This window comes from Notamacropus eugenii, chromosome 5 (genome assembly GCF_028372415.1).
Source record: "Notamacropus eugenii isolate mMacEug1 chromosome 5, mMacEug1.pri_v2, whole genome shotgun sequence".
Lineage (NCBI taxonomy): Eukaryota > Metazoa > Chordata > Mammalia > Diprotodontia > Macropodidae > Notamacropus > Notamacropus eugenii.
The window spans coordinates 404,840,343-404,856,762 of record NC_092876.1 but is presented as its reverse complement, the minus strand read 5'-3'; the positions used below and the strand labels follow the sequence as shown (position 1 = coordinate 404,856,762).

Below are 16,420 nucleotides of genomic sequence, written 5' to 3'. Positions count from 1 at the left end.
TGTTTGGCACATAGTAGGAACTTAATGCTTTTAAAATTCCTTTATTCACACCAGGTAGATGAACATTTCAAGAATTTTTGGCTTGAACCAAAAAGTAAAGACTACATATATTTTAATGAAAGGTTAAAAGATGATATTAGATTGATGAAGAGGAGTTGATTCAGAGAGATGGAGAGTAATTAAAGATACATGACAAAGCAAGATTCTGGAAGGTATGGGCTTAGGAACATAGAAGGATTGAGTTTAACAAGAAGCATTTCATTTAACTGGAGAGCAAAGGAATGGGTGATAATTCTGAAGTTTTGAGCAGTGAAGGAAAAGAATCAAGGTAAATCTCTTTTGGAAGACAATATTCTTGCTGGACTAGAAGGCTAAATCATTTGCTACAAATTATTGGAGGGGTCAAGGAGAGACCAATTAGTGAATTTTGCATTTCCATAGTGAATGACTTAGTTCAAAAGAGTTGAGTGGAAGAATTGGTGAAAATGTGAGGCAAAAGCCTTCTCTCTCCTTCACCAGTGGAGAGATTTGTGGGTAAGGAAATTCTTCCATTAGTGGAGATCAGTACTAGTGCAGTTAGTTGCCTGTAACAATGAGAGTTTAAATGACATGTACAGAGTCACAAAGGGATATCTGACCCCAAGGAAAGCTTTCTATCCATTGTGCTATACTGTTTCTCTTCTTTACCAAATTATATGTTCATTAATAACACCTTCCATTTTAGAAGACTTTACCTGGGGGATAGGAAGAAAAGGCAGACATACAGGCTCATTTATTTATATTGCAGCTGCTATTAACAAGGTGAAGCAGAAGATCACAAATTCTCTCATTGCCAATGGCACTTTCAAAGAACTTGGTCAATTTAATTAAGTGGCATTCACATCTCTTTAAACATATTTACTTTGGGTTTTTTTTTTAAAACAAACATGAAGATTCCAATTTCAACTACTCTAATAATTCCTTAAGAATAAATCCAACTAATTATACAACAAAGCAACAGTTCCAGGAAGCAATATGGTAGGAGTTGAAAAAAATATATATACTTTTTTCCATGAGGATCATTATGTTTCACTACAACCTTCCTTATACTATTTATGATATTCATTTTCTAAATTAAACATTCTTCCTACTGCTACACAAAGTACTACTCCAATGCCTTGTGTCACAGAATGAAAATAATACGGGATTCCTGAATGTTATGCCAGTAGAAGAAAAGTCTTGACAGGCTCTATTAAGCTAGGAAAACTGTATGGTCCCAGGAACAGAGTGCATTGCAAGACAGTCCCTTGCTAATACATCATTTAGTCACAGCCACCCAAAAATAAAGACAAATACAGAATTCTATTTCTGCCACGATAGCAGCAGAGTGGCAGAAAAGAGGGAAGAGGCTAGCAAGAATCACAGTGTTTTCGCCCGTCTATAAACACTAACTTAGCTGTTAGAAATTTACACAGGAGCTCCTTGTCCAGTGATCATAGAGAGCACATACTCTGAAGAGAAATGAATCGATGGAATCGTGACACACTTGACACAAACAAAATTAGACAACAAAAGGAAGCTGAAGCTAAGTGGAAGAATGCTAACAGATTCTCTTTGGATGGGTAAATAATGAAGGTGGCAGAGGTGGTTCTACCATATATCCAGAAGCAACCAGAAATATCATTTCATGGTATATTTGGTTGACTCTTATCACAGGACTCATTAAAAGACCACCAACTAGAGCTTATGTTAACATCTACTGCAAAGGAAGAAGATATAAAGAAATTCTATGAAGTGTTTGATAAGATGGTCTAAATAAAATCAACTCATGCTTCTGATACTCATTAATTTCAATGCTAAGGAACAGAATTTAGGAGAGTAAGGTCAGATAGAGAATACAATTTAGGACTAAGGAAGGAGAGAGATGAAAGTGTTGAAGACTACCCAAAATCCTGACGGCTCTATATCATACATATCAGAAAAATGGATTAAGAAGGCACTGGATATCATGAGTGGCTAATTTTTTAAAAACAAAATTGATTTTAACAGGCACTGAATATCTTAAAACTGACATAACAGTCAAAGTCAGGAGTACCTGTGCAGTTAAATTACTGACTTGTTAGAAAAAAAATGAATAGAAAACTAGAAGAATAAAAGTGACAAAAAAAGATATGGTATGCAAATGGAACACTAATGATCAATTTTTAAAAAGCTACTGATCTAAGGAGAAAAATGGGTTGGAGGGCAGGAGAGAATGGCTGGAGGAAAAAGACACTGACACCAATTACAACAATTTCACATATAAGTTTAACTGATGTATATACGTCAACTCCTATAATAAATAAATCAAAAGACCTTAGAAGTCACTTAGTAATATCTGATATACTTGTCAAGCAGAGAAAAGAAAGCAGCAACACTCTTTTAAACTGTAAAGATGTTTATAAAATATTATGGAGAAGGATAGTGAAGAATTAGTAGCAGAATCAGCTCATAAAATAGAAGTAGCGTGAGGAAAAACAAATTTAAAAGAAAGATGGCAAGAGAGTCATCTAAACAAAATCATTCTAAGGGTATTTAAGGATGAAATTGTAAGAAAAACAAATTAAAGACAAAAAAAAAGATTTTTATAAAGATTTTTAAAAGAATAAAACTTCTTTTCCCCATAGTGGAGCTAATACATCTGGATTCTATCAAAACAATCCCAGAAAAATTATCAAGAAGCAGTGGGAAGGACAAAGAAGTAAAACCCAATGGTGAGGGCACTAAGGGATCAATTCGCAAAGTATCTAAAAGCAAGGAAGATAATAAAGGTGTGGGGGGAAAAATATCAAGTGTTTAAAAAAGGAAAAAGGAAGGGCAGAGCCAAGATGACGGAGTAAAAGCAGGAAATTCCCTGAGCGCTCCCTTAAAGCCCTCCAAATACCTGTAAAAAATGAATCTAAACAAATTCTAGCACTATAGAACCCACAAAATAACAGATAATAAACACAAAATAAATTCCCAGCCCAAAACAACCTGAAAAGTTGACAGGAAGGGTCTTCCACACCAGGCAGGGAGCAGAGAGGAGTCTAGGAGTGGGCTGCACAGGTACAGACAGGCTGGTGCAGGCCTCAGGGGACTGATTCACTGGTAGCTGTGGGAGTTTCCAGACTTCTCAACACACAAAAAACCAAAAAGGTCAGTCCAAATACTCTGTAAGACTGGAATGAAAGAAAAGTGTGTCATCTGGCCCAAGGGCAGTAAGTGAGTCAACTTGCTAAAGGAGACCCAAAAAATATGCTGAAGAAAATAACACCTTTAAAAACAGATAACTCAGTTGGCAAAAGAGGTTCAAAAAGCCAATAAGGAGAAGAATACTTTAAAAAGCAGAATTAGCCAAATGAAAAAGGAGGTCCAAAAGCTCACTGAAGAAAATAGTTCTTTAAAAATCAGAATAGAACAGATGGAGGCTAATGACTTTATGAGAAACCAAGAAATCACAAAACAAAACCAAAAGAATGAAAAAGTGGAAGATAATATGAAATATTTCATTGGAAAAACAACTGACCTGGAAAATAGATCCAGGAGAGACAACTGAAAAATTATGGGACTACCTGAAAGCCTTGATCAAAAAAAGAGCTGAGACATCATCTTTCATGAAATTTCAAGGAAAACTGCCCTGATATTCTAGAACCAGGGGGCAAAATAAATATTGAAAGAATCCACTGATCACCTTCTGAAAGAGATCCAAAAAAAGAAACTCCTAGGAACATTGTGGCCAAATTCCAGAGTTCCCAGGTCAAGGAGAAAATATTGCAAGCAGCCAGAAAGAAACAATTCAAGTATTGTGGAAATACAATCAGGATAACACAAGATCTAGCAGCTTCTACATTAAGGGATCAAAGGGTGTGGAAGATGATATTCCAAAAGTCAAAGGAACTAGGACTAAAACAAAGAATCACCTACCCAGCAAAACTGAGTATAACACACTTCAGGGGGAAAAAATGGTTTTTCAATGAAATAGAGGACTTTCAAGCATTCATGATGAAAAGACCAGAACTGAAAAGAAAATTTGACTTTCAAACACAAGAATCAAGAGAAGCATGAAAAGGTAAACAGGAAAGAGAAATCATAACAGACTTAATAAAGTTGACCTGTATACATTCCTATATGGAAAGATGATACTTGCAACTCATGAGTTATAAGTAACTTTCTCAGTATTACAGTAGTTGGAGATTTTATATGGATGGATAGAGAGATAAATAAATAGATAGATAGACATACAGATGGCATAGGGTAAGCTGAACATGAAGGGATGATATTTAAAAATAAAATTAAGGGGTGAGAGAAGAATATATTGGGAGAAGGAGAAATGGAGAGATAGAATGGGATAAATTATCTTTCACATAAAAGAGGCAAGAAAAAGCTTTTTCAATGGAGAAGAGGGGGGAGGCAAGCAAGAAGAAGCGAACCTTACTCTTTATCAGATTTGGCTTAAGGAGGAAATAACACACACTCAATTGGGTATCTCACCCTATAGGAAAAGTAGGGAAGACTGGGGGAGGGGGTAGTCAGAAGCAAACACTTTAGTAAAGGAACAGGGTCAAAGGAAAAAATAAAATAATTGGGAGTTGGGATAGGATGGAGGGAAATACAGTTAGTCTTTCACAACATGACTATTATGGAAATGATTTGTATAACTACACATGTATAACCTATACTGAATTGCTTGCCTTCTCAATGGGGGTGGGTGGGGAGAGAAGAAGGGAGAAGATTTGGAACTCAAAAGTTTTAAAAACCAATGTTAAAAAATTGTTTTTACATGCAACTGGGAAATAAGATACATAGGCAATAGGGTAAAGAAATCTATCTTGCCCTTCAAGAAAGTAAAGGGGAAGGGGATAAGAGGAGGGAATAATCAAAGGGAAGGCAGATTAGGGGAAGGAATAATCAGAATGCATGCCATCTTAGGGTGGAGAAAGATGGGGAGAAAATATGGAACTCAAAATCTTGCAAAAATGAATGCTGAAAATTGAAAATAAATAAATAAATTTAAATCTTAAAAAAAAAGGTGAGAGACAAAAGAATTTAAGATAGCACTAACTCACATATCTACTTTCCGTTCTATATAAAAATCTTACGGGAATAAACTACCTATGCATTGGGGGCATCCTTGATGAGGGTATAAAAAGGGACCAGAGAGGTCTCCTAAAGGCCGCATCTTTAATATCACAACTGACTGAAATGCAAAATGCTATCAAATTTATATAAGATTTCCTAAAAAACATAAATCTTGTTCAAAGCCCCTGTGATTATTAATATCAAGTAAGGCAAAAAACTAGAGAGACATATGTACTTGTCACTGACACCTATGTGCTATTTTCAGAAAGGAGACCTAGTCCAGAGTTTAAACTAAAGATGAGGTCCTCTCTAGATGAGGTCCTCCAGTTTGAGAAAGATATTGTGTTTATCACATCAAGGCCTAGCACAGCGGTGTCAAGCTCCTGGGATGGAATAATGCCTGGGTAAGATTAAAATGTAAATGAGAAATGTTTAATAAAGTAAATAAAAGTCCAATACAAATAGAGAGTGGTATTCTGTGGTTTTCTAATCAATAATCTCACAGGATTCCAGTTCTACTTTAGTTTGACACCACTGTTCCAGAACACTGTACAGCGCTAAATTAGATTCATAAACATTTTCAAAAAGTTAGTTTAACCATTTACATAGGAAAAACTGCATGGATGAAGAATATTCATTGTTTATACTATGATATACAATTGGAGGGATAGCCTAAAGAGATTATGCTTTAGCACATATATTGTGGACAGACACTAAAAAGGGAAAACGTCCTAAAAATGAACAGTAAGAGGAAAATGATCTGTACTGTCTTTGGGAATTACAGAGCTTTTTAAAGACACTAAGGCAACACCTTGAAACAAAGGTCTAAATTCTTAAAAAATAACATTCATCTGATAATGTTGTGTATGGCTGTAAATCACAGGATGCTACTGGTCTTTGAAGAACTGAAGTTGATCACCAAAAGGGAAATGGGAGAGGTTTGTAGTGGATATAAACAAAGGATTAAGCAGGAAAAGTGTTGTAAATGATGTCATCAAAGAAATAATTGAAAAGTCATGGTGAGAATGAAATAAATATAGCCAAAGGATAGTTCAGGTGCTGCGTGACCTGTATCTCCACAGTATCAAAAAGACAGGAGGAAGATTGTGTGGACCTCCCCACTCCACATTTATGTGTGACAAGACATGAATAGGACAGGCAAAAAATAGGAAAGTTGCAATGTGTATTATTGCCAAAATGATAAGATCACAGATTCACTGGAGTGGGGGACGAGGGGAAGAAAGACAGAGAGAAGGAGGAAGGGAGGTGGGAGAGAGAGAGGAACAGATAGATACAAAGTAGAGAGAGAGAAAAAGCAAATACAAAAGGAAAATTCAACCTGGACTAACTAGATTAGAAGATTAAATTATGAATAAAACCATATGAATTAACAAGATTTTGCTATACGTAAGTGACTCAAGTGCTTATACTGACATGGCAACAAATTACAGTGTTAGGAACCTATGCACTATCAAAAAAATGAAAATGGAAAAATTTTTCAAAAAGGTACTCATATTTCTTCAATTTAAACAGTTAATACTTCAAAGCCAGCTTAGCACTTTGTAATCTTAAAACAGCAAATAAAGACATTAGGAAACATCACTATTCAATATCATGGTTGAAGCATAATGAATTTGGCCTTCTGAAGCATCTGACTTCTACTTTCTAGTATATTCCTTCTCAAAACTGGCAAGGTAAGTATTCTAAGATGTTTAAAAACATTATCAACTAACCTAAAGAACATAAAGAGAACTAATGTGATGTTTGTTGTTCTTTCCAGTGATCCAGAGCAACACTACAGATAATCTAATGGTTGAACATCAACTTTTTTTTTTACCCAATTTGTCCTTTAAATCAAGTATTACAATAAAAAAAATTGCAATGCAATTTTGTAAAGAAATCCTTTTAAAATTTCTTCTTCTCCACTGTTAAACTTTATTATTCATTCTGATGCTATCTTGTGACCTTCTGGGTATAGGCTGATTTCTCCCAAGTACGTCATTATGTGATATGTATAATTTTCCTATTTGTTCAATAGTTTACATGTTGGCTGCATCTTATTTAATTTCATATTTATCATGAACTAGTCATTGATATTTAATCATATTTAATTTAGATCATGTTAAAGTCATTATTTCTTATAGTCTATGAATCACAATCATATACTTCTTTCCCATAGTTTTCTCTGTCCTGTTTTCCTCTTCCTTGTCCTATTCTCACACTATTGTGGACTATTTCATTATTGTCATTATTCCCTTTCCTTAATTTAGTGAAAAACAGAATAGCAGAAAAAATTTTGAAGATCATGTGGTTAATGGCCCTACTGGACTATAGTTAATTGTATTACTACTATACAAAACAAAGAGACTTTTCAATTAAATGTGGAAGAAAAAGAGGCAATTTTAATTTTAGTTGTTTTATGGAGTTGGGAAGAAAGTCAACTGAAAAAAATCTGAGAAAAAGCAAAGAATCAAGGAATAAATTAAAAATAGAAACAACTCAATTCCAATGGGCAAAGTCACACCAAGCTAGTCAAATATTAAATTTCTCTGTCATTACAGAGAATCTTTTAAACAGAACCCCCGAGTACACTGCGGCCTCAATATAACATTGTCTTTAGGTTCTTTAACGTAGAAATGTTTAGAGTTTGTACTTAATTCCACTCTTAAGTATTATACAGAGAGGCTATAATAATTAAATGCCTGGAAATGACTTTGCAGCTCGACATCTAGTAATTTATTTCTCCCTGCTCTTTACAGACTGGAACTTGGAGGTCTAATCCCACAAACTACGTTACATTTTTTAAAAACTATGAGAAAATGGGATTTAGGTTTAAAAGGTTACCCCTCTAAGACTGTTCAAAATATATACTTAATATGTGTTTGTTGAATTGAAATGAGCTTCTATCCAAGTTTAGGGAAGCTGGTATGGGTAACCCACAACTGAAATTTCTTCAAAATTTCTGTAATTTGTTATGGGGAACTGAATCCTAAAGGAAAGGCTATTCAACTTTGGGTATACCAGAATACATTTTCCTAAGAAGTAAATATTGAAATTTAACTGGATATCAAATTGAAAAACATTTTTCTTATTAGCAAAAAGGTTGAACAGAATACCTGCCATTTGTCTGAGATTATGGAAATCTGATTTTAAGTGAAGTGCTGCTACTATATTAATGAGCTATGGGATCTTCTGTGGGTCTCAGTTTTTCCACCTATAAAATGGGAAGTCTGGACAAGACATCCCATGATAACCTACTTTCAGTGCTTTTCAAGCTTTTGTCAAACCAGTAAACAGCAGAAAGTAAAGTAAGAAGAATTCTTTGAGTAACCGGGGGAGGGGAAGGCAGGGAGAGGAGCAAAGAAGGTACAAAATATTTTTATTTCTGGCCAATGTTATATAAATTTTTCTTTTTTTTTAAATTGTGGAAATACTATGTATTTCACTTATTACACAGATCTGTATGTATGAAAAGGAAGGTATTACCTCATTAACATTGTAGTTATAAATGACTTTCATTTTATTGTTTTATCCCATCAATTTGAGATTCATTTGGATTAGTAAACATTTTTTTTTATTAAAATCAAATATTTCTAGGAGAGTTAAAACTTTTTTTTTTGAGAGTGAACTCTTTAAGACTGGCAGAGACTATTTATCCAGAGGTAACACAAAGTCTGAAGGTATGGTAACAAAGTAGACAATTCTAGAGAAGAGAACACTTTCTTGAGGTAGATCTGAGATACTGGTGTATAAAGATCATAAGGATGTGGAAAAAGAGGTACAAGAAGGCAAAGGGGAGGGTGCTAAACTTCATTTCTTTGAAATGTTACTTAAGACAAACCCAAGAAAGGGAGATGAATACATCTTCCTGTATTATCTGGTCCTCTGCTCACAGGATTATTACTAAGAGCACAGTTCAAGAACTATAACTTAGGTACAATATAAGTTAAAGAAATTCATGTGGGCCTGCCTGGTAACCTAACTACCATTTATAATATTGGTTCTATGGGAAATATATTCTGTATTGACAAATTTGAGGAATAATAATAATAAAAGCTTGAGACGATGCAGTCAGCTTCTAACATGGATGCTTGTGCTACCCCTCAAAACCAGCTACGTTACAAAGGAGGGTTTACATTACACCATCATTTCTTAATAAAGTAACAATATTTCTGTTATCACTCTCAAAAAATAAATTTGAATTAAAACAAAAGTTCTAGAAGATCTTACCTTTAAAGTCATCTCTAGGGCCTTGGACTTCCTTCTTGTTCATTTTCCTATCAGTGCAGGAGTTGTTATGGGCACCTTTCGAGTTGTTTTCAAGGTAAGCTGAGCTGGTTCCTTTCTTGGAGGGATGAGGATCACAGAGTTTTGCATTAATCTTATAAAGCTCGAGGGCCTTAATAGCTGCTGCATTGTTATCCATACGAAGAAAAGTTGGACAGGAAGCACAAAACTCATTCGTGCAGACCTCATTTCCACAGCCCTCAGTTAACTGGTGGTAGTAGCGTTCTATTAGATGCTTTGCAGCTGCTCGCTTCCTGTACCAAACATCCAAACAGTAAGCATAAAGATTAGTATGGCGCTCATATACAAAGCTCATTCAGATCTTCAGCAAAGCAAAAATTAGTCAAGCATGATACATGTAATATTAAAAAGAAAAATAAGAATATGCAAGATTCCTGTTTTTACCAAAATCTTGATTGCCACTGACAACACATTTGTCCTGTCACCAGTAAGGTTAAATAAAAACTTACTAGCTTTTAAGATATTTAAGTAAAACATTTTATGCTTTATTTCATTCTTGTATAAAAAGGTTTAAAAATATTTCATTAAAAATATTTAATGAAAATTTCATAGATTCTACCTTCCTGAGAATGCTTTCATACTTTTAACATAAATGTTAACGGGTTTATAATTAAAATTGTTGAGACTTCACAATAAACCACTTTCTAAAATTTTAAAAACTCATCTCTGATTTCCCTTGACTTAGAACCATATTTTGACTGCAATAGTTTTTTTAACCACATTTGTAACTGGCTAAAAACTTGTAAGCATTGAAACTTATTTTTTCATCATATTTATTTACTACCTTACATACACAAAACTGTTTTGGCAGTAATTGTCAATGCTATTCCTATTCTGAAAAGAACTAGTTAAGTTTCAAAATCTAAACCATGAAATACAATTACAAAGGCTATTACTAATATTTTTGTAAATTCATCTCATATTGTCTTCTGAGTTTACGAAAGTATATTATGAGCTCAAAAATACTGACTGTATGTTCTAAACACTTTGTAACCTTCAAGTGATACTGGGCACTTAACACTGGTGTTCAAACAAAGGCTGGATGACTATCTAACCCTGGGGCTATACAGGGGATTCCTGAAAGGGATAATTATTTGGTCTATATGAAGTCAGTTCTAACTCTAAAATTCTGTGACCTTATGACTCTGGCAGAATAAGGCCAATGTAAGAGATCACTGAACAAAGAGAGACATCTTATTATAGCCCACAGATTCTCCACATTTGTGGAAAAGAATAGGGTACAATATCCTAAGAGATATACAGAGCCAAAAACTAAATATAAAATATGTATAGTGATATGTTGGCTCTCTAAAACTCAAAACGGTTTTTTGATTTGGTTTGGTTTCTCCCTGAGAAGGAATGTAGCGAGGATGTATATGGAAAGAGGGCATGAGGCAGTAAAGTTTGAATGTCTAAGTACCCACACAAAACAGGAGAGATGCAAGAATAGTGAATAAGAGAGTAATATACTGAATAAAGGGCATGTGAAGAAAACCATGCACTTCAAAGCAGGATTTTATTTTAAAGCTTAAAGACATCCTATCTCGCAGGCACGTGACAAAACATCCAAAAACAAATCCAATTTATTCTTCTGCTCCATATTGAGAGATACATGCAGATTTGTAACCTATGACTCATGCCAAAACAGTTACCAAAAAGCAAGGGCAACACACAATAAAATGGGATCAAAAGATACTCTTTCTGGAGATAAAAAACCAAACGTATTAGCCATAATCATTGTACTGATCCCATTTTAAATCAAAAGTGGAAGTCAAATAACAAAATAAATCCCATCTATATAACCTCTCCACTAAAATTCATCATAAAGGTTGAAGGAGAAACATACTAAATAACAAAGATATTTTCCCTATTGAGGAAAATGTGTTTTGTCCTATGTTCACCAAAATATCCTTTGAATACACAGTAGTACAAAAAGTCAATTTTATATAATTTCCTTAAAGTGTAACTCATTCTTAAATTAGTTGTAGCAAGGAAACCTTGTGAAAAAATCTCATAATTTTATTATTTTCAAGTAATAATGGGTCCTCAGAAGACTTTTCAGTTTTATACTGGCAAAATTTATTCAGACCATAGTGATCACTTTGAGAATGCTCTTTATCCAGAACATGAAACAAATTAGCTATCTGATAGGAGGAATATAACTCTCTTCAAGGCAAAGCTTTTAGCACACCTCTATAGATATGCTATGTACCAATAATCTCTCAAAAGAATTGTTATTATGATCCAGAACAGCAATTCTTAAACCAAGAACCAGTATCAACTCAGTAATCCATTAATCTTCTTTTCTCTAATAATGGTTCCTGATTTCGTAAGCAGCGTGGCATAGTGGAAAGAAAAAGGGAAATTCCTACAATGCTGACCTCAGAAAACAGGATAATGTATGAGAAGTTACCTTAACCTTTAACCCTAACTCTCATTCCTCCATGTAAACTTTAAACACTACACAAAGAACAACTATCATTATTAACTTAGAGAAAAAAGGGAGAAAAAAATGCCAAAACAATATTCATATTCAAGAAGTAAGAACAGCACAGCCTAGTAACAGGTTTTCTTACAGTGCTAATTTATCTAGAAAAAAATTGACATCTATTTTCAGAAAATTACAACAGACTAAAATTTTAGTTAATCGAGAACTAATTTAAAATTTGTAATAATTTGAACAGGTTTAAATTGATTTATCTTTGCACCTGTTTATGAAAACATTTTACTAAGTTAATAATGTAACCTAGATTGTTTGAAGAATAAAACCTTGGTTTCCCTAAAACCCATGTTGTATCCAATCTGATTAACCAGCTACAAACCTGTAAGACATTAACAGATCATTTTTCATAAAAATTTCAAGTATAAATCCCACTATTCCTCTCTGACAAAAATGTTTAAAACTGTAATATTTCTCACTTAGCCCTACAGCATGTTAAAATTATAAAGCTCTCCGAAATGATTCTCTCTAAAAAATTAACACAAAATTTCCTTTGTTAGAAACTTCTTTTATATGTTACTTGATTATATGAAATTTTAAATAAGAGAATTACTTATGTAGAAGTAATTAAATAGAAAATTATTCAATCTAATCATCCCCCTACATATTCTCTAAAAAACACATGATTTTAATACAGAGTACTTGCACCATTAATTTTTATTAATTTATAATGAACAAAACTATCCATTTTGTCCTTAATCTGACTCTAAGATACAGTAGATTTAGCACCAAAAGGAAAGAAAAACAAAAGGGAATTATAGAATGATAAAAAAGTGATCTGGGTAATATATATTTCTCTTGTAATAAACCTGGTTTTTACATAAGTCTTGCGATGTTGTGCTGCCTTTTGACAACATTCAGGGCAGCTAGGTGAAGCAATGGATAGGGTGCTGGGCCTAGAATTAGGAAGACTCATCTCTCTAAGTTCAAATCCAGCCTCAGATGCTTACTAGCTGTGTAACCCTGGGCAAGTCACTTAACTATGTTTCTTCATCTGCAAAATGAGAAGGAAATTGCAAAACCACTGCAGTTTCTTTGCCAAGAAAACCCTAAATGGGGGCCACAGAAGTTAAGACATGACTGAAACAAATGAACAATGTATATTCTTCATCTACGTAGTTTTTCTTGACTGGAATACTGGGCAATTTTCTTTTGAATGATTAGTCACAGAGAAGTCCCCAAAGTATTCTAGGTCTTAATGTAATCAGCATAAGATTATCTGAGCATTTGAGTACCTTAAGCAGCCAAAAGATGTTACTTTTCTATTTGAAAATTGCCCAGTATGTCTTCCATGACACTACAGCACCTGATACTGGTTCACGCTTCTAGCCACTAGCTCCCTCCCTGGGTTTTAGTGACACTTCTGTCCCCTGATTCTCCCCATATTTGTCTGGTCATTCTTATTAATCTCCTTTGCTAGATCAAAATCCATGCCCCATCCCTTTTGTGTGGGTGTATTGCCATGGCTCTATCCAGGACCCACTTCTCTTTTCCCTGTATATTATCGGAATGATCTCATCAGCTGTCATAGCTTTAGCTACCAACTCTATGCAGACAACTACCAGATCTCTATATTCAGCGCTAGGCCCTCTCCTGTATTTTAGACCCATATAATCAATCTCTTTCGGACATTTCTACATGGGTGTCTCACAGACATCTCAAGCTCAACATGTGCACAATAGAATTCATCATTTCTGCCCACCTCCACCACCATACCCCACCCTCACCAAACCTCCCCTCTTTCTACTATGGGCAACACCAGTCAGTTCTTGTGGTTGACACTCATAACCTAGGTCATCCTCAACTTTTCATTGTCACTCACCCATAATCTATATTCCATCAATTACCAAGTCTTGTTGATGCTACCTCCACAATCCTTCTCTTATGTGCACTTATTCCTTCCCCCCTTCCCCCACCTCACATCTTTCTAAAACCTTAGGGCATTCTCTCTGAAATTATCTCCAATTTGGTATATGTGTGTATGCACTTGGGGGAATGTATATGCATGGGTGTTAAGTATCCTGTTCTTTTGCATGCTACCTCTCCCATTAGATTGTGAACTCCTTAAGAGCTATTAATTCCTTAAGTGGTATTATCTTTTGCCTTCAATGAATCCATAGCACTTAGCAAAGTGCCTGGAACACAGAAGGCATTTAATAAACTGCAGAGGGCAAGGCCATCACCTTAGTTTAAGCCTTTGTTACTTCTCACCTAGAATACTGCAATATCATCTTAATTAGTCTCTGAGCCTTAAATCTTTTCTTCTTTCCAAACAATCCTCCATACAGAGTTACTAAACTGATATTCCTAAAACAAAGGTTAATGCATATCACCTCCCCAATAAGACATAATTTCCTTTCATTGGCTTTGAAAGCCCTTTGTGGTCTGGCTCCAACCTATCTTTCCAGGTTTATTATACATCACTTCCAACAAGAGGCCTGCTTGCTATTCCCAGTATGTGACATTCCATCTCCCATCTCTGTGTCTTGGCAATGGCTAGTGTCCCCATGCTTAGAATGGATTCCCTCACTTTCAGTTCACAGAATCCCCAGGTTTCCCAAGGAGTTCAACTCAAGTGCTACTTGATACAGGAATACTACACTGATCTTCAGTTGTACACTCTGCCCAGCAACTGCATTGTATGTATTTTGTACTTCATTTTCTCAGTATGTGTTGTTGTCCTCCCTCTTTACCCAACACAAACAAAATGTAAACTCCTGGAGGGCAGAGACTGTTTAATTTCTGCCTTTGTACCCCACCCTCTGGCAGAGTACCTGGCATACAACTGGAGCTTAATAAATGGTTACTGAATGAATCAATTTCCTCATCTTTTCAGTATCAAAAGCTTATTTAAATAGAGTAAGTTGGAGTAGTTACTATGTTCATGACTTTTCAATCTTTATTGTTCCTTTTAATTTAAAATTGACTTTGTTCTATGATCTGGTTGCACACAGGAGTTGCTTATAAAGTGACTCTCATATAAACTATTAAACTCCTAAGTGGCCTCTCTGCATCAAGTCTCTCCCCACTTCAATCCTTCATACTTTTTTGCCAAAGTGATTTTCATTAAGTGTCGTTCTGACAATGTAACTCCCTTACTTAATAACTTCCTATTATTTCTAGAACCAAATATAAACGTTATCTGTTCAGCCCATCTTACCTGGGTCCTAATGTATCTTTCCAGCCTCACCGTATGTTACTCCCCATCCTGTGCTCTGCACTCTTTTCTAATTGGCCTTCTCTTTGTTCCTCAACTACACCATTCCATTTCCTACTTCCATGACTAAAATACCCTCTTTCCTCACCTGCACCTCACAGATCCCTCTCTTCCTTCATGATGCAGGTCAAACACTATCTTCTATATTAAGCCTTTCTTGATTCCCTCAACTGCTAGTGCGCTCTCTCTCTCTCTCAAACTACCTTGTACTTATTTGCATTTATTCTTAAATTCATTTTATCTACATATGCATAAACACACATACACCCACTCTTGTCTCCTATGTTAGAATTGTAAGTAAAGTCAAGAAAGGTTTCCCACTGAAAGTAACATGAACTGATCCTTGAAGGAACCTAGGAATTCTAAAAGGAAATGATTATGAAGTTCATTTCAAGCACAAGTAACAATCTGTGCAAAGGTATAAAGGCAGGAGAAAGAATGCTGAGTTTGTTATTTTAATTATGGAAGCATAATAGGGAACTAAGTATAATTTTATATTTTTAGTTGTTTTGTGGGTTGCCACAATCAAATCCAGTTGGACACTTGCTGGCAATGAGTTTCTCAGTATCTAAGTAGGTTGGGTCTATATATTTAGCTAGACTAGGACCGTCTTTCTAATTTAATATAACCTAGCAGAAAGCATTGCTAGGATAGTCCTCAAGAACCTAGCAATTATGTCCCAGCCACAATGAGGCAACAGAGTAAGATCTAGTAACTACCTACTACAAATGACACATTTCCTAATTATTTCTTCATTGGATCACAATGGAAAATCTAGTTAATTTCACAGACTTTTGCCAAACACAAGCTAAAGATAAGACAGCTAGATTAAAATATCATTTAACAGGTCTATGAACTGCTAAATGAGTAGGTGATTAATAACAGACTATGTGTAGAAAGTCAACACAAGGTACTGGTTTAAAATAGGAAAGTTTATCATTGGAAGAGTGAAGAAGCAGTCAAGTACAATAAATAGTATAATATTAGAAAAAATGAAGGACCTTAGTTACTGAGTAAGGAATTTTTATTTGACAAAACAGCTGGGAAAATTAGAAAGCCGTCTGAAAGAAAACTGTCAATATGTTTATTGACTATAGATACTTTGATGTCCTACCATATACTTCAATAAGTTCCAAATGGCTACGTCACCTAGATTTAAAAGGTGATAAACAAATTAGAACAGTAGGCAAGGAGATACTTTCCAAACCATAGATAGGAAAAGAATTCATGACTAAATAAAGGTGAGGATCATAGGAGACAAAATGATTTTGATTTGCACAAAATAAATGCAGTTTGATCAATGCTAAATTAGAAAT

The 16,420-nt window shown here is 34.8% G+C and overlaps 1 protein-coding gene across 7 annotated transcripts in view; it reads right to left on the bottom strand.

The window, feature by feature from the left end:
* Positions 1-16,420, bottom strand: part of UBE3A (ubiquitin protein ligase E3A) — a 113,646-nt gene that overhangs the window by 44,909 nt on the left and 52,317 nt on the right. For all 7 annotated transcript variants that reach the window (XM_072614590.1, XM_072614585.1, XM_072614589.1 and 4 more), the window contains one exon: positions 9,310-9,620. In XM_072614590.1, the coding sequence (XP_072470691.1) occupies positions 9,310-9,620 (311 nt within the window). The remainder of the gene's footprint in view (positions 1-9,309; positions 9,621-16,420) is intronic.